The sequence below is a fragment of the Patella vulgata genome, chromosome 1, assembly GCF_932274485.2.
Source record: "Patella vulgata chromosome 1, xgPatVulg1.2, whole genome shotgun sequence".
NCBI classification, from domain to species: Eukaryota; Metazoa; Mollusca; class Gastropoda; family Patellidae; genus Patella; species Patella vulgata.
Window position 1 is genome coordinate 38,493,689 of NC_065879.2, and position 24,454 is coordinate 38,518,142.

The following is a 24,454-nucleotide window of genomic DNA, read 5'->3' on the forward strand; positions in this document are numbered from 1 at the left end:
GGATCAAAACTTCATGGATTATGGCCCCTGTTTGTACGAAAAATCACGTTTTAGCTTGTGGACACTATAGAGGTCACAATTTTTATCCGATTTTGTTGAAACTTCAAATGTAAGTTGATAACCCAAAGATCTCGGTTCCTTTCGATATTCGCGCATATCGGACCATAACTTCCTGAATTATGGCCCCTGATTGTACGAAAAATCGCGTTTTTAGCTTGTGGACCCTATAGAGGTCATAATTCTTATCCGATTTTTAAAAAAACGTATTATTATATCCCCGTTACACCCTAAGGGTGGCTGAGTTCGAATTTCGTGAAAATCGGCCCAAAATTGACAGACAAAATGGCTGTCGTTCGTTCTCAAATAGCGTAAAAATATGGTATATCAAGGTTGTGGACCCTATAGAGGTCACAATTTTTATCCGATTTTGTTGAAACTTGAAATGTACTTTATAACCCATAACCTCGGTTCGTTTCGATATTCGCGCATATCGGACCGTAACTTCCTGAATTATGGCCCCTGATTGTAGGAAAAATCGCGCTTTTAGCTTGTGGACCCTATAGAAGTCATAATTTTTATCCGATTTAAAAAAACGTTTTATTATATCACTGTTACATCCTAAGGACGGCTGAGTTAGAATTTCGTGAAAATCGGCCCAAAATTGACAGACAAAATGGCCGCCGTTCGTTCTCAAATAGCGTAAAAATATGGTATATCAAGGTTGTGGACCCTATAGAGGTCACAATTTTTATCCGATTTTGTTGAAACTTGAAATGTAAGTTAACATATCGGACCGTAGCTTCCTGAATTATGGCCCCTGATTGTACGAAAAATCGAGTTTTTAGCTTGAGTACCCTTTAATTTTTATCCGATTTAAAAAACCGTATTAATAGATCACCGTTTCGTGAAAATCGGCCCAAAATTGACAGACAAAATGGCTGCTGTTCGTTCTCAAATAGTGTAAAAATATGGTATATCAAGGTTGTGGATCCTATAGAGGTCACAATTTTTATCTGATTTTGTTGAAACTTGAAATGTAAGTTTATAACCCAAACATCTTGGTTCCTTTCGATATTCGCGCATATCGGACCGTAACTTCCTGAATAATGGCCCCTGATTGAAGGAAAAATCACTTTCTTTTTAGCTTGTTCTCTATCCATCTCTCGAAAATGTGGGCGTATCCTGCCTGGCAGCCGCTGGTTATTGATTTTAGACATTTTATTGTTTTTATAGTTAATTTTTATGTCATTATTCATTGTCTTTTTCTTTTAGGTTTTTTAGGGATTTTGTTTTACTTTGTTGTTGTTAAGCGCATCTTAAAAGCAAGTTTCAGGATAAAACTGAAACAAAGATAACATTGTCATGTCCTTATATTTACTTCATGTCAAACTGGTCAAATTCGAATGCCGAAGGCATATTATTACTGTGGTTTGAAGCTATTTACATACAATGTAAAGTTACTTCATATAAAAACACAAGGTACCGGAGATCTCTTATAAAATGTAGCCCGTTACTTATTGAAGAAGCGGGTGCAAGATATTTGTTGGGTAGTAGGGGGTGGGGTAGTCCTCGGAAAATGTTTGGAAAAATTGTGGTGTCAGTGGTGTCAGCTACATTATCCAAAACAACAAAAGCATCAAATTTATACATGTACGTTTTATAGAAAAGGAATAATACATGAGTATTTTAAACTCTTATTTAGGGAACGTGCCCCTAAGGCCCCCAGATTGATCTGCCACTGACTTATTGTTCAATATTGTCCACAAAATGGGATCGTCCAGGCGGATATATAATATCGTAAAAAGGGCGTAAGAGTGCAGACCTGATTATTGAGACTATTGCTATAATTTGTGCGAGGGAAAACTATTGCAAAGTCGACTAAAATGTGTTGGTTTTTTTTGAAACACCTAATATTTTCAAAATAGATATCTAAGAAAAGAAAGACAGCCGAGAGAACCCAGTAAAATACATTTATTCTAGTTTTTTAAAACTCAAATATATGGTTTTTTTTTATATAATATAAGATACATTGCAGCCTATCGTCTGTGGGTTTTGTGACATTTTATATAATATATATGAAACAGTGTATAAAGCCTTTACATCAATAAAACATAAGAATAATAATATCAATGGTGAATGACTATGGTATTACATTTATCAATGGCAATATTTGGATGGGCATGGTCATATTTTGTTTTGTTGCACGTGAACCCTCAGATTGATAATATTCATTAATTGTAATCTTTGAAAAGGTATGGCTATTTTCTGTTCTGTTGTACACGAAGCCTCAGAATTAGTTCTTGCCAGTAACGGATACCGTGGTTTTCTTGTTGAAATACAAAAGAACTTTATGACTGGTATTTTAAGACATTTTGTTTCTAATTCGGATACAGTTTGTATTGATAAATTAGAAGTTCCGTCACAGCTATTGAGATTTCAGTTTTGAATATACGAAATTATGACAATAACAGCACTATGATGAGGTACCCCACCATGATATGGAGCATATCGGTATCATTCACAGCCCATCGGTGTAACTGTAAAGTGGGCTACGAGTGGGTCCATCTATGTGTGAAATAGCTTTATTTAACGTCCGATTCCACCGAAGTGATATCGCAGACAACGGGATCCATCTATCGAACTACTCTGTTATCAGTGAGACTTTGGCATGGGACTTAGGTCACTGTGGGACATCACCATTTTTCAGTGGCTTTAGCCTAGGTACTTATTAAATTAATGAAATGATTAACATCCATTACTTTCAACATGTATGTAGCTATTCCATTGTATATTTTTTATTCAGTTGGAAAAATGTTTTATTCTACTATTGGTGTTTATATAATAATCTCTCATTGCCTGCAAAAATAAACAAAAATTCTTCTTTGAAAATATTATAAAGGGAAATAACTACATCTAAATGTTTCATGTTTTCGGAAGAGACGATGAAATGGGGTTTAATGCCTTACTGTTCTGCTCCAACTGGGCTAATGAAGACGGGTATGCTCTATTCAGTTTGTTATGAGGGGAAATTTACCCGGGCAGCTGCACTACGTCCTACTCTAATATCGAATATGTCAAGGGTTGTTTACGTGCGCGTCAGTATGTACACTGACCTCGGGTTTCGGTCCGTCCTATCCAAACGACTATATGTTGTCCCTTAATTGGCCCCGACTTGCACCACTGAGAAGTGTGGTAAAGCCGGAAAATTCCAATGAACTTTCTCGGTTAACACAGGGATCGAACAGGGGACTTCCAGGTTTGCGACACAACGTCTTACTCTCCGAGCCAACGTGGCCTCCAGACGTTGACGATAAGGCTATGCTATTAGCTAAAATGTCAAATACACTGAATTACTTCTTGATTTTGAAAAATTCGGTCCTAATGGCAATTTAGAAAAGCTAACATATAAAGAGACTGACGTGGGGTAGATATAGTAAATTATGTATTACCACTTTAACGTTATAGAAAAGTCGTTTCTGTATTTCTGTTTGTGGCTTTAATTGTACCAGCTTCTGGAATTCATTATAATAACTATCAATTAAGTCTTTTGATATATCACAACCCTGGGCCTACAAATATAAAATTACAGACATGTTATAATATAATCATCCAAAAGCATGACATTAATTAAAACCCATTTCCTTACGAAGCATTCGGAATTTTTTATTGGCCGAGAAAATTTCTTGAGATTTTCTGGCGTGGTTTCCCCTTGTCCGTGGTGCAGGATCAAGGACTTAGCAATAAACAGTGTACACAGTGTGTGTTGTTCTGATGCCCCAATGTACACATTGAAATTAACATAGTTTCTCTTTAAAATCGACGGGAGCCGCGGCGGCTCAGTGAGTAAGACGTTGGCTCGCTAACCTGGAGGTCCCATATTCGATCCCTGTATTAACACAGAAAGGGATTTTCTGTTTCCCTTGTCAGTGAGTGGTGCGAGAAGGTGGGCCTGACAAGGGACAAACTATAGAAGTGCGGATGCGACGTGCGGACGGCGTACATGTAAAGAAAAACCCTGTATTAACACAGAAAGGGATTTTCTGTTTTCCCTTGTCAGTGGTGCGAGAAAGTGGGCCTGACAAGGGACAAACTATAGAAGTGCGGATGCGACGTGCGGATGGCGAACACGTAAAAAAACCCTTGTCAGTTGGAGTTTTATATACGAGTAGGCCGCAGTGCCTCTGTGAGGGCAAAATTGTCCTCATGGCACACTGTATGGCGTATGCCCGTTTTCATTAACCCAGTCGGTGCAGAACTGTATAACCTTAAACCCTATTTCATTAAAGATCGACGTTAATGCTTTTTTTTATTATTATTAAATCTTATTGCGCTCACCTTTATTTCATCTTTTGTTCTAGATAACCTAAAGTCACCGGCATCCTTATCGTCTTCCACAAAAACAAAATCGGCAAATTCTATCTGAAATTAAGCATAACAGTTGATTTATTTAAATTGAATTTTAACAGATTTTACCTGGTGGTAGAAATAAATCGCATGCAGCATTCAGATCATTTAACATAAACATCTGTCATTTTCTGACCGAGAAAAATTGGTAGCCGTGTTATGTCGTCACCATGTCCGACGGTTCGTAAACAATTGGCTTATGGCCGCCATAGAGGCTACAGTTTTTGATGGATTCTTTAAAAATGTGGCGTGAAGCATCGTGGTCACGAGAGGACGAAACCTATGGATAATGAACGTTCTACGATCTTTAGTTATGCCCCCTTTTTCTGAAAACCATGGGAATGCTCCATTTTTATTCCGGAACGTTCCGAATTGACGGAATTACAATGGAGTTACGCAGAATTCAGTAATGCCACAGGTCTGTCAGTCTGTGAGTATATAGGGATTTGGATGGCCGAATGGTTAGCACGTGCACACTGTATCATAAGGTCTGTCATTGAGTCAACTGGCGTGGTTTCGATTCCCCGGTTGAATGTGACAAGGAGTAGAGTCGTCTGTCTAACCTGGTGGGTTTTCTCCGGGTCCTCCGGCCCCCTCCCACTGCTAAAGACCCCTTATGAGCGCAAGCGAATTACTGAAATATAATTGAACCACGTGTTGGTCCCGAAATGACCTAGTTTGTGTCGAGTGGACGTTAAACCCCATTTCTATCTCTCTCCCTGTGTGTAGATTGAGAGTATCCCTTGTGATTTTTAGTGTTCTGCGACTTTCTTTTCCAGAGTTATCCCCCTTTGCCAAAAAAACCTTGCGAAGGCAATTGAGGTTATAGTTTTTAACATGATTTCCCGCCTAGCGAACTACAGTCTAAAGAGACTTGATAATCGTAATCAAGTTTGTGGAGTCACCAATGTGTTAATTTTCTGCAATAGGGTGGATTTTAGACAATAGTACTCCGTATTTATATGGGTTCATCTGGGTTGAATTCTGTGAATCGACCTGTTTGTTTTGTTCACATTCTAACCTCTGTCAAGGAACATAACGCCAAAATTAATCGTCGGGTGAAACCCTGGTTGAACTAGAAACAAAATAACAGCCCACGATGGGAAGGACACACTATTAGTACAACCTCAAATAGTTACGACAGAAAATACTACCTCTTTCGAGTTAAATGACGATTCTCTGTATTCCGTGATCTCGAGAGATGGTGTTTCAGCAAGGGTACGTCGTACCATTCCATCATAGATCTACATTAAAAAAGAAATTTTATAAAAATAAATAGCATTTACTTAAAAAGAAGCAGGTCGCTCGTACACTGTGTATGTCTTGTGCAATTTACATTCATAATATACTATTCCGTATTTTTCTTGCCGCAATATAGCCCGGTTGGAGCGGACGTGCCATTAAACTCCATTTCATTTTCCGTATTCGTCTATTTGGAATAAAATCAGGGCCGAGAAAATTAAACTGTCTGTTATTTTGCTTTGAAATTCTCAGTTAAAAACTAAATAAGAGAGCTATATAAACGGGGTTTATCGTCCACTAAGACAAACTGTGTCATTTCGGGACTAAAATTCTCAGTTAAAAAACTAATAGGGGAGAATGGGGTTTAACGTCCACCCTAAATCAACAAGGCCATTACTGGACTAACATGCACAATTTAGTTTATGTTAATAATGCGCATGTGCATATGGGTCTTAGGAGGACCAAAAGAAAGCCTACTGGATTAGACAGGCAACACTGATCGAAACCACGCCTCTTGACCCAATGACAGATTTAATCATCTAAAGCTCCTCGGCATTTTCCGGATTGGTTAGCCCTTATCATTGGGCCTAGCAAGGACAGTGTCTAGTGGTTCGGATGGGATGAGATCCCTAGACAGTTGGAATTCGAAATAAGAGCTGGCCGAAAACCCTTGACAGTTTCGAGATAAGAGTAGGCCGTAACACCCGTCTTCATTAGTCCAATCGGTGCACAAAAGTAGGACGTTAGACTCCATTTTATTTGTTTTGATTGTTAGTTCTTTTTAGACACGATTAATCCATTAATTAGTCAAATAATAACCCTACCTGTTCCAATGCCTCGCTTATTTTAAACTGTAAATGACTCAAACTACAATGGGCGTCATGTAGTTTCTCGTTAAAAATGGCCTCATCATAGATAACCTTTACGTTTGCTTTACATCGAAGACAGGTTCGGAACAGTTTTGAACTTGAAAAGCGTTTTTGGAATCCCTGAAATCATAAATACAAACATGGCATCTTTTGTTAACAGGAATACAGTGGTGTGTATGAGTGGGGGGGGGAGGTGTAAGGTCGGGAGGGTGCTGATGGACTGTCAAAGACTAACCAAAAAACGTACATTTTCCCTCCTACATGGCCCATGTTTAGAAACTAGTAATTTTAGTATGTCTGGATCTGGTGATTATGGAGAAAGTTCATAATATGACTGTGTCCCACCCCTTCCAGTTAGGAAGTAAGAATACCCGAATCCACATATATAACGTGCTGAAGTATAGAAAGTTATCTAAAAGTAAGTAGTACTCCGAAGGAGTACTGACGTGTTTCGGTACGTCAGATCACGCCTTGCCACATCAACAATCAAGTTATTGAGTATATTAAGATCCAATACGGTGGCTAAGTGGGTAAAAACGCTGCCTCGATAGTCTGGAGTTCGCGTGTTCGATCCCTAGCTGCGTTGGCCCGGAAAGTTCATCTTGATTTTTCCGGCGGAGTTTCCCTTTGTCAGCGGTGCAGGACGGAGGGCTTGAAAAGGACAGCTGTCTAATCGTTCGGATGGGAAGAAAACCCGAGGACCCGTGTTTACATTGTCGTGCACGTAAAAGATCCCTTGGCAGTTGGAATGCGATATGATAGTAGGCCATAGTGCCGCTGCCCGGGCAAAATTTCCCTCATAGAACACTGTATGGCATATTCCCGTCTTCATTAGCCCAGTCGGAGCAGAACAGTAGGACGTCAAACCCGGTTTCATTTCATTTCTATACTAAACAGCAAAAAAAAAAACAAAAAAAAAAACCCCCAAAACGCCAGTACGTTTTCAAAATCAGAGAGGCACTTTAATCAAATCATTCTAGAAAACGACTTACTAAATGGATCAAAGCAATTTTTTGTGAACAGTATGTTGACACATTAGTGATTAATTCATCACAATTCCAAGACATTACGAGAAAGTTTAGAGTCTGTACACAGTCTATATATCAGTATCTGGTGTGTCCACTGCGAAAGCCAGCAGCGCGGCGTCTGTACATGGAGTGGACCAGACGATTGATGAACGCCATTGACATCTGGAACTACACTATCAGAAAAGCCTGGCGCAATCCATCGGCTGTGTTTGATCTCGGTACGACGTTATTAAATCTCCTCTGAATTTCATCCTAAAGATGTTCAATCGGGTTTAAGTCCGGACTAAGGGCTGTCCAGTGCATAACGTTGACACCGATCTGCTGTAGAAAGTCCCGAGTAACTCCCGAAATCGAAACTCAAAAATCGGCTCCCTAAAAATTGTTGCCTTTTGGAGTAGGTTCAAAACAAAAAAGAAGTTTTCGAAAATCGGAATCAAAATGGCCGCTGAATATCGATTTGAAGATTTTTTGTAAAATCCAATATGACGGCCAAACGGTTGAAAATGTTATCGGATAAGCTAGGTCTCTGAAAATGAAAGATAATATCTGGGGGCTAACACCACCATATGTCATTTATGGTCTATTTTTAAAATGGAGAGAATTGTTCATGTTCGGGTAAAATCGGAAGGCCTCTTGAATGTCTAAAAAACGGATGAAGAAATCTTTTGAAAGTCTTTTATGCTAAAACTAAACGAGCGAACTTCCGAATTTCAAAATCGGTCAGTTAGAGCCCATAGGGGATTCGTCCAAAGAATATCCAAAAATGAAAACCCGAACCGTTGAGAAAAACCGAGATGTGGGCATTCTGTGATTATTTTTGTCCAACCCGTAAGACACTTCCTGTTTGTCAAATATGAGACACAAACTGGGTCATTTCGGGACAAACACGTAGTTCAATTTTATTTGAATAATTCGCTTGCGCGTAGGGGTCTTTAGCAGTGGAAGGAAACCGGAGGCGACCTTATTCCTTGTCACGTACAACCTGGGAAATCGAAACCACGCCAACCATTCGGCCACCCCCCCCCCCCACACACACACACACCCACACACACACCTCCCTTGTTTTGCACCATGCACAGTTTTGGCTTCAAACTCTGATTAAATCCCCCCACCTCGCGACCAAATAAAAATATAATAAAAACAATTACGAAAACAATACTGTTTCGATCCAAAGTCTGAAACACGTCATTATCTCAAACTGAGAAGAGGAAAACCACGATGTGAGTATCGGAAGTAAGATAACATGGTGGAAATTAAGGTTTCAGCATAAACATCCGCAGCTCCTTCCTCAATAAAAGACGTGAAATAACGTATGACTGAGCGAATTGCATCATATACGTTCACATATACTCTTGAAAAAAGCAGGGGATATTCAGAAACAATACAAAACTGGTAACCAGTGTATGTTAATAACGGGCCAATTGCCTACACATGAACATAAACAGTTCATATGGGCGGCTCATCTGACGGCCCCATTTTACTCGCAAAGAGATACACGGTCAAAAGTGAAAATCGACGTTTTAGATTTTTGTCTTAATAAAGAGTAATTATTGCTCTACCAATCCTCAGACATTCAGCAATTCGTCGTGGCATGCTCCTAATCAACCGTCCAATCACGATTTGGGGCAATCTGACCAACTGGTCTTGCAGTGCCACGGTCAATTCTTGCTGTGTTGTCGGTTGACGTTGACGTCGACGAACACGTCTCCCGATCATGTCCCAGACATGCTCTATAGGGGAAAGGTCAGGCTGCCTAAGGCATATGGACAATATGGTGACGCTGGGGGTAGTCATTTACGACACGAACGCGGTGGACACGGGCATTATGATCTTTAAAGATGAAACGTTGACCTGCACGTTGAGCAAAGGGCAGAACTATCGGTGCCAGGATGTGGTCACGGTAGTACACACCAGTGACCCTTCCTTGAACAATATGCAAGTCCGTTCTGTCAGTCATGGTGATTCCTCCCCACACCATAACAGGCCCACGCCCGAATCTGTCATGCTGTCTGACGTTAATGTTAGCATGACGCTCATTTACACGCCTCCAAAGGCGAGCACGCCTATCGGTGAAATTCAAAGTAAATCTGTACTCATCTGAGAACATAACACGCGCCCATCGACGATTACCCCAATTTCTACGCTGCCTACACCATTGACGCCGGTTTGCCATGTAACTTGGTACAAGTTTACAGAAAGCTGATTGGCCGTTTGTCCTCGATTTCGCAGGACCTGTGTACGAATGTGTCGATCCTGGGCTTGTGTAGTGGCTCCAGGACGACCTGAACGAGGTCTATCATCAACATTATGTGTTTGTTGGTACCGGTTCCACATCATGTTGAAGACGTCTCATTGCAAATTAAACGTAACACACTAAAGCAAAGATACGCTAAACAATAAATCTTATGCAAAAACCGATAGGAAAGCAAACATGTATAGGATAAACCAGCACGCGGCAGTTTTCATCAACCCTTCCTTGAAGTGTCAAATTTGACAATGAACCCCTCCCACGTGGATGGCGCTATTGCGTGTCGCACGTACAGCTCAGTGGTTCTGTTGGGGCGATTAGTTCTTCATCTGTGAACATACTCTCAAAGCATGTCAAGTGTCCATGACTATTTATCATATCACAACTGCATAGGTATTTGCATTTCAATATCCCCTACTTTTTTGAATAGTATATATAAACAGTCACATTTTGGTAGCCTACATATTTGCAGAATAATGCTCACCCTGCCTAATAGGCTAGACGATTTTCGAAATTTTATATAGCTAAAACTATTTGATTTGGGCAACGTGAATTTCGCACTTTATTCGGAATTCTCGAATGATGAATAGCGAACCAGCACGTTATTTGGGATTGGGCAATAATACAGACGGAGCTACCTTGCTCGTTACCTTCGACCGTTACGGGTAAGTGAACTTGTTGGCATGATGATCTGAAGTGTTATTTACATTAATCGTGCGGTAAGCCCTGTACATTATATTTTTTATTATCTTCGAAAGACTAAGCGGAAATCGACGTTCTTCTACTAAATTTAGCGTTATGTTGACTGTGTCGACAGTGGAACACAAGATTGGTTATTTTTAACACTGTCTTTATCTATGGACATGAAATTTTCATTGTCATCCTACAAAGCAAATCAACATATAACGTTCCCTGAAACTGTTTGAATGTTTTACCAAAATCAACGAGTGATTTTTAAAACCTGGCAGTGAAAAATTTGTTAAATATGAAGAAGTTTGAAGAATCACCAATAAATTAGCTTTTGACTTACCGTAAAATCATCGGTGATGGCTACTTTCAGATCTGAGTTATCCGAGGAGTAAATGACAAGATCTTTACTTGTACATTTCTTGCAGAATGATTCCTTACATAAACTACATTCTTTCCGATTTTGGGGATTCATCAAACTCTTATCACAGTTTCCACACCAACTTTCACGACCAGAAGCCTGAAACATTAAATAAAGACCTCTGAGACGAATGGGTTTTAATGTCTCGTTGACACTTTCATACATGTCATTTTGATTTTATTGTCCTGATATGACCCACATATTATATGTAGATGGTGAGTGGACAATAAACTCCCTTTAATTCATTCATTCATTTTTAATATAGGCTACGGTTATCGGAAACTAACACATGGTTCAATTTTATTCCAATAATTCGCTTGCGCGTAAGGGTCTTTAGCAGTGGGATAGAAATCGGAGGACCCGGAGAAGGACAGGCGACCCTACATGTCACGTACAACCCTGGAATCGAAACCACGCCAGTTAACTCAATGGCAGACCTGATGATACAGCCCACACGTGCTAACCATAATTGATCGACAAGCTGCGCGCGTCACCATTCCGAGAGCAACATGTAAAGCGCCCCGACGATAGCCTACTACCACAATGGTCCAATAAGAATCGTATTATGAATAGAAAAGTACTTTAATTTGATAGAATGATATATAATAATGACTAAAGAGTCAGAAGGTGGAGTCTATATGAAACGGGTGGGTTGTTCGTATAGCTGTTTTGTGTTCTTCATAAAAAACCGATAATGCAGTCCAAACGTTCAACAGTCGACAGAACAGAACATAACATGGATATTTCAAAATGAATCAAATCAGAACAAAATACTTATTACCTGTTAAACAAAATTATAAATTGCATTACCATGGTTAATATATTATCACAATAAACCCACCTTTATAGCACCCCCAACAGCATCAACAATAATGTTTTTCTTTTTCGGATCTTTCCTATTAGATTTAATAAATACATCTACAACAGGTTCACACATTTGTAGAACTTCAGTTTGAAACCTGAAATGTTGATAAATATTGTTAAAAATGCCCAGTTTCTCCAATATGTCAACAAATATAATGATACTTAACGATACGCTCTATATCTAGGTCATTTTGAAACTGAATAAGTTTGAGGCGTTCTTTTTCTGGTTTCGTATAAGAAATGGGCATTCTTCTTCACTCTGATTTCGTATAAGGAATAAAATCTTACTTGAACAGAAGCATTCACTGTCGACTCCTCCTTGAGTACAACAAAAAATTTTACCTATGTATACACGCCAATGTTTAGACAGTGAAACCAGTGGTTCTACTATCATTTGAACTGGGATTTTTAAAAACACTGTTAATATATTTCAATACTTCCAAAATAAAAGATAATTATATAGGTTATATGTATGAGATTAAATTGTAAACACACTCACATATTAGATGGATATTCTTTCTTCAGGGCCGAATTACTCACATGCGCCTCTTCACGAAGAAACTGGAACTGTTTGGACCATCTTGTTGTTTTTCCATCTGACGCATCATCTGTCGCAACAACTTTATGAGATCTTTTACAGTTATAACAAACCTGGAGTATTAAAAATCCAACGTAGAGGTTATCGTTATAAATCGTCGGGAAAGAATCAGAATTTCGACACGTTTCTTATGACCCCAATGAATCATTTCAGTGATTTTAAAATAGATGGTAATTGTTGACAAAAAACTGGGAACGGGTGGGTTATTAAAATGTTGGCAAATACAACACAATTGCAAAAAAAAAAACCACATTAATCTGTGCCTACATTTCGTTTAGCATATATTTATACATTCAAACAAATTAAAACACATTAAAAGTGATTTATCTATTTACCCTGTGAGGTCTACCCTCACTACTTATTTCAGCATCATCATCTAATCTCATCTTATAACCTGAACAATGATAACAATACACTTTACCACATCTGAAAATCATTTAAAATTGGCGGTTAAGAGATTTAATGGTTCATGGGAAATAATTCCAATTTAGAATCTTCGCACTGCAACACTGCAAAGATGATTTACTTTAAAATCAGTCCAGAATTATTTTAGGTGGGGAACTGGAAAGGGGCGTCTTTCCTGTACGCCGAGTTGGACAATGTGAAACGTTTTTGGACATGCCATCCCTAGGCCAAAACATATTCACAAGCTAAGTGTCTTTCGTAGTTCTAAATGACAGATTTTTGGTAAATATTCTATTATTTTTCTTATTTTCATTGGTTTCTTTCATTTTTAACACTTGTGGTAAAAAGGGACAATTCAATTTTTTAGTGTATGTTTTTGTTTACCTTCGGCAATGGTGACGTCGAAATAAAACCTTAAAAGGTCGTTGGCAACCATAACATATAGGGTGGTGTATGTCAGAGTCCCAATGATCTTTACGAATATCTGTTTCAGAAAAAAGAAGCGAAAAAGTTTACTTCAATAAAAAAGAAAATAAAAACAATTAAAAACAGCCAAATTAACATTTGACTACAACAAAATCTAGCTATGGTCTAAACTATATCTTCTATCTATACAATACTCTTTTATTACAATTGACAGGCAACAAAACATAGTATGATATATAGCATCTTTGTCCATGGCATGGGTGTGTGTGTGTGGGGGGGGGGGGGGTACTGCGTTAACTGTCTCTTAATCTTTCTAGGTATTAGGTTATGTCAGTTTTAACGGCACAACTAATCGTTTAATTCACGGTAGACTTAAATAATGCATAGTGTATGATTTACATAACAACTGTTATAGTATATTAAAATAGATAATAAAAAATGAACACATTGGACATGTCAGTCAAATAACTTCATTCTAAGCGAAGTTATAAATGTTTGAAGTTTTTGACAAGAAATAGCGAAAATGGTCTCTAACGAGCAGATTGACGATAATAAATAAAGTTTCGATTTTCAGTCCTTCAATCGGCAGTCTCCGATTATGGGCTTGCCATGTGAATAAATCTTACATAATCCTTAATATTTGTTTGAATGGATAAGCCATTTTAAAGATGTATTCCTACGAAAGTATTGAAAAGTTGATTTTTTTTACAATAAAAGTATGGCATGTTGGTATATTCTGGAAGTAGGGACACTCATTCTTGCTAGAAAAATACTAAATTCCCTGAAAAACACCCATAGGGCATCAACAGGTTAAAATTTTAAGGATATCACCGACATCCACAGGATAAAAGTGTAAGAGTATCAGCGACTGTCCGCTAGTTGTCTACCCGAGTGACGTAAGGGGCGCTTCGTACGTGTTGATCGAATGGCTAGCGGTTGTGAAAACACTGGACGACTTTAACGTACACCAGACTCTGGGATTAAACGGGGAAAAATAAGTTGGCAGAGGATAGTCCAAGAATTTACTTAGGCTTCGATATTTATGGTGAATGGACAGCGATTAATGACAAATACAAGCTATAATCACATTCCTACTCATTCAAGTCACGTGACAAACAAGGCTACACAAAATAAACTTTTCATCTTGGGGTAGTTTTCTGGAGATTTAAATGTTTTGAGGGCGATTTGAAGCAACCTTTTGATAGACGATTTAGTCTGCATATGGTTTTAATCCAAATAGACTCTTCAAAAAAAGTAGGGGATGTTGAAATGCAAATACCTATGCAGGTTGTGATATGATAAATAGTCATGGACACTTGACATGCTTTGAGAGTATGTTCACAGATGAAGAACTTATCGCCTCAACAGAACCACTGAGCTGCATGTGCGACACGCAATAGCGGCATACACGTGGGAGGGGTTCCTTGTCAAATTTGACACTTCAAGGAAGGGTTGATGAAAACTGCCGCTTGCTGATTTATCCTATCCATGTTTGCTTTCATATCGGTTCGTGCATAAGATTTACTGTTTAGCGTATCTTTTCTTTAGTGTGTTACGTTTAATTTGATCGGGAGACGTGTTCATCGACGTCAACGCCAACCGACAACACTGCAAGAATTGACCGTGGCACTGCAAGAGGAGTGGATCAGATTGTCCCAAATCGCGATTGGACGGTTGATTAGGAGCATGCCACGACGAATTGCTGAATGTCTGAGGATTGGTGGAGCAATTACTCATTATTAAGACAAAAATCAAAAACGTCCATTTTCACTTTTCACAGTGTATCTCTTTGCGAGTGAAATGGGGCCGTCAAATACGCCGCCCATATGGACTTTTTATGTTCATGTGGAGGCGACGGCCTGTTATTAACATACACTAGTTACCTCTAAAAAAACAGCAGTGCATTTCCGCAGTTTTGTATTGTTTCTGAATATCCCCTAATTTTTTTAGGAGTATATATCAACAAATCAGACCATTTGTACGTGGGAATGCATCTTTGATAACGTAAAAACCAAAGAAATCAAGAGGACTGTCATACTCATTCGACGCCACTTTTAGACCAATCCGAATCCAGGAAATGTCCATTTTTGGGTTACAATTCATTATAATAGCTATATAAAATAGACAACTTGGTAATTTATTACTAATTTGTAATTTATTATGTATATATTATCCTCTATGCTGTTTTGTTAAATGCGTGTCTAATTGTTTTATTGGATCATGTTATAGTGTTTGTTCTACCATGATGTCCTGTCATACTATACCCATAAATCACCTGTCATAGGGTGTGTCCATTTATTTATTTTTAAGTATTTGACATAATGCATGAAGAGTTTTAACGTTTCATATATACTATTTAACAGTAATTCATGTTCATTCACCGAAAATGTTGAGTGTATATTCCCTTCCCTATTGCATAAATACGTGTAATGTCGGGCAGGCGAGCCTACTCCATGTCACGTACAATCTGGGAATCGAAACCACGTTACTTGCTCAATGACGGACCTTATAATCTAAATCCCTTCCATTCGTTAGTAGGATTAAATACAATAATTTTGTTAAACAACTTACTGGACTTGAGGCACAGGAATATGTTGAACTTGCCGTTCTTCTGGTGTATTCGCCGAGTTCCTTCATCCAAAGCCGATAAAGAATAGGATCGTTTTTCTGGTGACAAACCATTGTTTTTCACACCATAGGTCTGAAATATTAAATGAATATGTGCAAACAGTGTCTTTTTAATCAATGATTTTAAGTAAGAGCTCCCCCAAAGGTGTTCACGTGTTCAAAATATGCTTATTTATCGTAATAAAACTGAAAACACACCCAAAATAAAATTTCCATTCCCACCCCCTTCACCAGAATTTTTTTTTCTTAACAGACGTGATTTATTTTATTTCGATTTCCTAGTTGTAAAAAGTGATATGCAGAAAACGAAGAGAAAAGGGCTCCACTTTCTCGAAATTCACTTTAGTTTTTCTTCCTGAAATGAATCAGATATTTTAGTCTACATGATTGTATTACATCTAACCCCATTTCATTTCATGTATTTAGACATTACGTATCCGCATGAGTTTGTTTATAAATAGGAATGATTATGCAATAATAACAATATAACACGTCACGAGTTAGTGTATTGGGAAATAATGGGTGGTCCAGATATCATAATATAAACTCTTTATAATGAATGTAGATCTATTCAATCTTATGATAAGGCAATAACATTTATGCTGATGTAACCGGGCCGTTGGAGGACCCGTTAAGTAGGTTCAATTAAGTAGCGGAAATTCAGGAGATCATTTGTTGTGTTGTTAACAATGTGAACAATATTTATTTATAAACATACAACAAATCATGGGAGTTTTTAACTTCTCACTTTTCTGCACCGAAATATGTTGGAAATTTTACCCGGACAGCTACGTTTCTGCCACAGACAGTGACGGATCATGAGGTCGCCGATCCCTGAGGCAGCATAGCTGCCTGGCCCTTGTGACAAGATGGCACCCTAGAACAGTGGTTCTTAACCTTTTTTTTTTTGCTAACGGCACACCATGGAATACATGAAAAATTAGCGGCACACCTGGCTAAATATATATGAAAAATATTTGAATTAGTAGCAACTTCCCGCTGCCAACCCAAAAAGGCCACTTTGTTTCATGATTTTTGGGAAATAGGTCTTCATTATTTTTTTCCACAAAATAAAAAAAATATATTTTTTTTGTCACCAAATCGCCGGGGCCCATGGGGGCACAGGCCATAGGCAATTGCCTCTGTTGCGCTCGCCATGATCCGGCAATGTACACAGGACGTTCCTTTTTTTTATCCCGTCCAAACGAACAGGCGCTGCTCCTTGTCAGGCACTCCGTCCTGCACTACTAACAAGTTAAAACCATGCTGAAAACACCGGGACACTCTAGTGTCCCCCGTTTGATAAAGAAACAATTATTTTTTTATGAAATACCATTTTGCATTCTACTTTTCGAAGTCAAAAATTATCAATTAGGAGTTGTAAATGTACAAAATATAATTACAAGATTTTAAGGAGAGAGGAGAGATATGTATATGGGTGTAGGTGTGGAAAGTTAATGTCCACTCGACACAAACCAAATCATTTCGGGACTAACATATGGTACAATTGTATTTTTTAAAAAGCTTATCTGCAAGAGTCTTTAGCAGGGGATGGAAGCCGGAGAACCCAGAGAAACCCCACGAAGTCAGCCAAGAGATCCTACTCCTTATCACGTGCATTCTTGGGATAGTAAACACTCAATGACATATTTATCTTTTTATCTAAAGTGTACGCGTTCGACCACTCTACCACCAAAACCCCCCAGAAATAAAGTCACTACTTACCTGCAATTGAAACATTTTAACAGCCAGTAGAACTGTTGAAATTATAACTTATATACTAGATCACACCAAACTAATATTATGAATTATTGGTAGAAGCTGTCTATTTATATCCAACTATAAAACCCCATCATTTAAATTTACATATCAGCGTGGGCTGTCTAAATCAACAAATCGCGTCCAACTTTCAACTTGCAGTGCTAACATACACGCTCTTAAAATACCCATAGCAACTGCATCATCCCTACATACCCTCCGATCTCCCAAAAAATAATCTAACTGGAATTCCCAATGCGGATATCCATTTGCCGTGACATTTTAAAATGACTTACGTGCAAGTGGGCTATTGACTATTTAAAGTGTCCCCATCCTTATTTATACAAAATAGCTGATCTTCTCTGGGAATTGAAATTGAGTAGTATATCTCAATTTAGTATTGACTCCGCGTCACCCATTTAACTCCGGAGAAATAATGGCTACTATCATTATTTTGTTTCTAGTTTTACACGAGGCAAAGCTGAACATATAGGCCTACTTTGCTTTTTACTATCTATAAGATTTTATCATTCTATGAAACGCCAATACTTATTATTTTAAATACAGTTTGTTTTTGGAGAGAGAGGGAGAGAGAGAGAGAGAGAGGGGGGGGGGGGTGAGAGAGAGTTGACCATATCCTTCTCTATACCGAACCTATCGTTCTCCAATATTTTTATTTTTATCTTTATCAAGGAGTGGATCCATATTTATGTTGACTACATATAAAACTCTGTATTGAAATGGGGGTGGTGTATTTCTTTCACTCCTCACCAATAAACTGATTAAATTTGAAATATTTTAGATTTCATCTAGTCATTGGACATTCAAAACGCCTTGCTAGTCCTAAATCCCAAACTTCATCAAATTCTGATTACTCATTTTTGAAATATATTGCTCTCGCCAGAATTCAATTATATCCAATATCTTTGTTTACAGAATAATAATGTTAATTATTTTAATAACGTAATATCTAAATATTTACACCATCCTAGTTAAACTTCAACTTGAAATGGACATTTTTTGTGACGGGTTAGTTTTTGATGTATGTTCTAGAAGCCCATAACATTGGGTTTTTTTTGTTATTAGAATCATAATATTTTTTTGTGTAAACACAAATCTTATTGTAAAATGCCTAAACGTCTGGTGTATTTTATACGCTGATCGTTTCTCAGCCACAATGGCCTATTTAAATAGCCTTATATACAGACAAATAATAACTATAAGACTATGTATATATATATAGTATGCATGGTTTATATCATCATCAATAGAAGGCTCGATCTCGCTTTAACGCCGTACATCTAAAGCTCGTGATCTTTATTTAAGGAACATGGTTATATATACACCACTGTAGGTTAGGAACTATTGAGACACGCAGTTATAATAACAAGAGATAAGTGGTATCAGATGTTCTAGCAAGTCCTTTTAAACACTAGGGCCATTATCTAATATATTCAGTAAATTAGGGTTGTAGCTTGATCTTGGATTTATACAACTTCTAGGAAGTCAATGAAAAGAAATATATATTTAAGGAACGTAGCAGTGATTTTCATAGGTCTGTACTTTGTTGTTTGTTAGTTTTGTAAATAAAATATACATGTAATTCATAAAAGGTGACACGTCGCGTGTTGAAGGGTGACATTGCATTAAACAGACGACGTAAAAAATTTTCTCCACAAACATCAAAAAAGGCGACACTCCTGTGGTTGCAATAAAAGGTACAACATTTGTGAGTGTTAAAGATACTTCCCGCGTACAAACTTGGTGATTTGACGATATATTATTTGGACTAAAAACATATTCAAACTAATTAATATCTCAAAATTTTGCTTCAAATCCTTCTCAAAACAGTGTGTTCGCGAGGAAATACCCTAAGCTATAAAAAGCCGGAGGAGAATATTTATTGTATATAACAGACGATGTTGTCTTTAATCGCTGTCCATTTATCATAAATATCGAAGCCAAATTAAATTCTCGAATTATCCACTGCGCACGTCTTTTTCAGTGTTTTGGGTTGGTTTTTTTATCCCAGAAACTGTTGTACTTTTAGGTATCTCACTTTTTCTTAGTCCGCTCACCATCAAGTTTATCAACATATACATCAAGCGCTCCCTAACGATGAAAGATCAGACAATCTTCTTGCGCAACCTTTGACGTCACTCGAGCAGACAGCCTTTAATCGCCAGTCTGCCAATTAGTGACGCTCTCTCATTTTTGTCATGCGCGTGCTCCATGGCTGTTTTTCAAGGAATCTAGTATTTTTCTACAAAGATTATGTGTCTCCACTTTCCATCCAAAATTGCCATATTTTTATTGGAAATAGCAACCCGATAAATATTTTTGTTGGAAAGTATCTTTAATCGGACAACAACAATATTCACGGCGACTTTAGAAAGCTCTTATCATTACAGTCATTAAAAAACGGCATAGCTCACATTGTCAAGTGAAAATGGGAAATTTTAGTGTTAGTAGGTCAATAGGAGGTAAGGTGAAGGGGGTCGGAGCTTCGTACTAATCCTTCTAATTATGTCGTTCTCCTTTGAAGATCGGTTCATCAATTTTTAAAATTATTATTTACTCTCATCTTACAGAATTATATATATTATGCTTCTAAACCACTCCAAGAAAATGTTGTTGATCATCATAAAATGGCATATGGAATATTGATATAAATTAACTTCCTTTTTTCTCTCATGGAACAATTTGTACTCTGCTAGTTTTTGTGACTGTGACCTTCGCCTAACACCAACCCAACCTGCACACCACGAGTTTAATTTGAATGATATTCGTATATATAGATGTCAAAATAAAAAAAACGTTAAGAGGGGTGTTGGGTGGTCTAGTGCTTTAACGCGTGTGCGTGAAATCACAAGGTTTGTCATTGTGTCAAGTGGTGTGGTTTCGATTCCCCGCTTGCAGGTGACAATCTCGTGGGGTTTTTCCGCCAGCGAATTATTGAAATAAAATTGAACCATGTTAGTCCCGAAATGACCTAGTGGGCGTTAGATCCCATTTCTCTTTCTCGTTATATTAATTAAGACTCGGCTCGTTTACACTGGTAAATCGGTGGCCGTTGTGGCTCAGTTGTAAAACTAATTCGGAGAGATTTTGATTTAACAGTTTTTACGTATTTTTGAAACAGGCTCCGAAGCATTTGGTTCTGTTATGCAAGATCATTTTCGACGTTCCAAAGTAAAAGTTTGGTGCTAAGACCACCTAAAGATAAATTTTAAATGTTCCTATTATTAATTAGAGCAGGTTTCCCTTTAGTTTTTATATTTTACGCCGACATTTATTACTTTAAATCTTCCTAGTGCTAAAACGGAAAATGTGACCTTTTGACCTCTGGGGTCACAAAGAACAAAGGTGAATTTAGCAAGTTTACATTTTTATTGAAAGTGTGATTACTTTCGATCATTTTCAGCTTTCACGATACAAGAATGACCGCGCATCCACTTTCAGTGCAAATGAACCCATTTGACCTTTGACCCCGAATATCTCGAAAACCCCCTTAACGGCGGACTGATTACCACTCGGCATCGTATTCTACACAAACTTTTACTCTAGAAAAGTTGGGTCTGGTTTTGTGCCCATTTGATGGACAACCCCCCCCCCCCCCCGCACTGAGCCTCCAGACTATAACTTCTACCTGAGCTGTTTGCCTACATGTTCAATAGGAGCTTTTAGATGCACAGCAAGACACGTGTATGTAACAAGTAACAGTGATATAATAAAAATAAAATGATTTTGATAATTAAACTATGTTATCATATTCCAAAAGTTATCATCTTCCAGAATCGTTACCCGTATGGGTAAAAAAATATAATGCTTCTAATAATTATCATAAAATAACTCTTAACCCTAGTGGTTAAAATTACAATGATTCTAATAACTAAACTAAGTTATCATCTCCCAAATAATTAATTTAAGATTTTAATAATTAAACTGAGTTAGCACCTTTCAAAAATAATCAAACTATGTTATCATATACCAAAATTAACCCTAAGCTTAACCCCTATAGGGTTTAAAATACATAATTTATTACGATTCTGACAATTATCAGGTTTCATGAAAGATAACTCTAACATTGACATGTCGGGGTTAATATATATATATATATATATATATATATATATTAAAGTAAATAAAGTACAAGTACTTCTTTGTTTACGGTAGATAAATGCATAAATAAATTAAAAAAATCCGTCCAGATAAAAAATTCTCCACTTTACTTCATTCTGACATACATTAAATCATATAAGCTAGCTGTCTACCTTCTATGGGCGTCTTCAGATATTAATAATGTATATATATATATATAATAAATAAACTGAGTTATCATTTTTCAAAAATTAACTCTCGGGGTTTTAAAAAAAAAAGAGATTCACATAATTCCAGGTATTAATGAGGCTGGTATGAATGTTTAGAGACTTAATACAAGCTGAAAACTGACATGTCATTCAAGTATAAAAGACAAAGGTGGAACCGGAAGTTTCATCTCGGCCCATGCCTATAACAATATCCATTGTGCAACAATTAAGCATGAAAAATTTATCGAAATCAATAATATTGGAGAAATTTAACATTTACTAGATGCAGTGTACTTAACATAACGCCAACATATTTCCTCCCTATATATTCAAATACATCAAGGTTGCTGTAGTAGCCGTTTTTGAATTTTCAGTTGAAGTATACAAATACTTCTGCATTTTCTATTAAACTTATAAAGTAATGCATGTGAATTATATAATCAGTCTCTGAACATTTTATCTGTTAGGTGCTAACTCCAACGCACATAAGTCATTGTAACTTGCCTAGTATACTTGACAATAATTATGTCAATGAAAGCTTTGAGAATAAACTTACCTTCAGTTCATAGTCCTCCATGTTACATTCAACATTAATAAACGTCACGCGAAGCTTTGCTTGTGCAACACACGTTATCAGGCTAAAGCTGATTTCTGGGGAATAACATTTTCTAAGAACAGGGTTATGTTAACCGGTCTTCAGTCAGTGGATTGAATCATGTCTCTATTATCGATTAATGAGTAAAACAGGCCTGGCCATATTGTGTGCCACGAGGTAAATTTTGCTCAGACAGCGACGCTACGGTCTAATCTTATTTTGAATTCCATGTATCAATTGTTCTTTAACGTACACGCCAACGGGTTCACGGGACCTGGGCCCTTATCACGAAAACTTAAACTAAGTTACAACGGTGTACACGTTGGCGTGCACGTAAAAGATCCCTTGGCATTTGGAATTCGATATACATGTAATAGTAGGTCGTAGCGCCGCTGCCCGGGCAAAATGTCCCTCATAGCACACTGCATGGCGTATGCCCATCTTCGTTAGCCCAGTCGGATCAGAACAGAAGGACGTTAAACCCCATTTCATTTCTTTTTTTTTCTTTTTCCGATGTTAGCCATTATACCAATACATACGAAGCTCCCCTTAGAGTCAATCCAACATTAGCTTGGGAACACCCTTACAATTTGTCTCTACTTGCCATATATACCAAAAATACCTACCCGATAAATACTTTCGTAGAAATGTATTTTTAATGTTAAAATGCGTAAATATGTGAACACGTCTAATTAATTGATGATTTGCCTTTAGGTAATTTTAATGACATTATTTTCGAGCACTTTTATTATGACATAATCATGTTTCAGCCTATCATCATCTACATTGTCAGTCTGTCAAAATAATATTAGAATGACTAGCTCACTTTAGATTGGCTACGAAATAAAAGGAACAATATAATTAAATTCTATGTGTCATTTGTTGATCAAAGTGAGTGTCTATCTACATTTAAACTTTAGCTGCATAGATTGAGCCGATGTTGTGTCGACAGTTCAGAAAAACGAGGGGGGGGGATGGTCGAATGGTTAGCACGTGCGTGCTGTATCATAAGGCCTGTCATTGAGTCAACTGGCGTGGTTTCGAATTCCTGGTTGTACGTGACAAGGAGTAGGGTCGCCTGTCCAACCTCGTGGGGTTTCTCCGGGTCCTCCGGTTTCCTCCCACAGCTAATAGAGCAGGAGCCCAGGGGGTTAACCTAGCTGAAAAGTGTACCAATTTTCTCCTATATGTTATCAATGTATGTATATCTGGTATCATCAGAATGTAAGTCTGTCGGGATTCTGGTGGCGGGTGTGGTATTCCACGCCTAAAATGCCATGCCCCCAACTAGTCTAGATTAGCTCAAAAGTGTACCACACGAAAATCATACAGCAGTGTACCGTACATCTTCAGGTATTACAAAAACACTCTGACAGATATTTCTAGTGGTGGGGTACCCCTGACAGAGCTATGTAATTGCCAGACATTTGTAGTGATGGAGTATCCCTGACAAAGAGTTATCTAATTTCCAGACCAAAGCTAGGCTAGATTAGGCTAGATAAAGACCCCTACGCGCAAGCGAATAATTGAAATAAAATTAAACCATATGTTAGTCCCAAAATGACCTAGTTTGTATCGAGTGGACGTTAAACCCCATTTCTCTCTCTCTCTCTCTCAGAAAAAACGAGAAAAAGAAAAAAATCTACTTCCGGTATGATTTAGAAACTAACAAATTTAATTGTATAGATCTTGTCTCATCACTAATAGAAATGATTCATTAAACTAAATCAAAGTGGTTTAGCTGCTTTTCAATACACCCTTTCCGGGACGGATTTTACGTATTGGGTAAATAGAGGAAAAATATCACGTTTCGTTTTGTACTTTTCATTTTTGACTACAATACTTCCCGATGTACGCAAGCCGTATTGAATTTAATGTTTAATGTTTCCAACATTATGGCTGCAGACCGCTAAACTTGGGAGGGGTGGGGTGGAGCACATATTTCGGAATGGACATCGCCCGTATGGAAGA

General features: G+C 37.7%; 1 protein-coding gene across 3 annotated transcripts; it reads right to left on the bottom strand.

Moving 5' to 3' along the window:
* Window positions 1-1,951: 1,951 nt before the first annotated feature.
* On the bottom strand, window positions 1,952-22,596 carry LOC126819171 (uncharacterized). 3 transcript variants are annotated; one of them, XM_050547051.1, is made up of 12 exons: window positions 22,445-22,596; window positions 15,764-15,893; window positions 13,151-13,250; window positions 12,697-12,787; window positions 12,263-12,414; window positions 11,741-11,858; window positions 10,822-10,998; window positions 6,471-6,635; window positions 5,559-5,648; window positions 4,336-4,419; window positions 3,450-3,569; window positions 1,952-2,856 (listed from the first exon to the last, which is right to left on the bottom strand). In XM_050547051.1, exons 1-12 carry the CDS (start codon window positions 22,463-22,465, stop codon window positions 2,800-2,802), a joined length of 1,305 nt encoding a protein of 434 aa, XP_050403008.1. In that variant the 5' UTR covers window positions 22,466-22,596; the 3' UTR covers window positions 1,952-2,799. The 3 variants fall into 3 exon arrangements, with proteins under 3 accessions (XP_050403008.1, XP_050403016.1, XP_050403027.1); XM_050547059.2 differs by lacking the exon at window positions 22,445-22,596 and adding an exon at window positions 17,546-18,380; XM_050547070.2 differs by lacking the exon at window positions 22,445-22,596 and having other exon boundaries at window positions 15,764-17,524.
* Between the last annotated feature and the right edge of the window lie 1,858 nt (window positions 22,597-24,454).

Bases quoted from the DNA above. Each gene is read 5' to 3' on its own strand.
- LOC126819171 (XM_050547051.1), bottom strand. From the start codon at position 22,465: ATGGAGGACTATGAACTGAAG. The intron at 13,251-15,763 runs GTAAGTTGTTTA...TTTCTGAAACAG, and splicing joins ATTCCTGTGCCTCAAGTCCA to ATATTCGTAAAGATCATTGG. The intron at 12,415-12,696 runs GTAAATAGATAA...TTAATACTCCAG, and splicing joins GTGAGGGTAGACCTCACAGG to GTTTGTTATAACTGTAAAAG.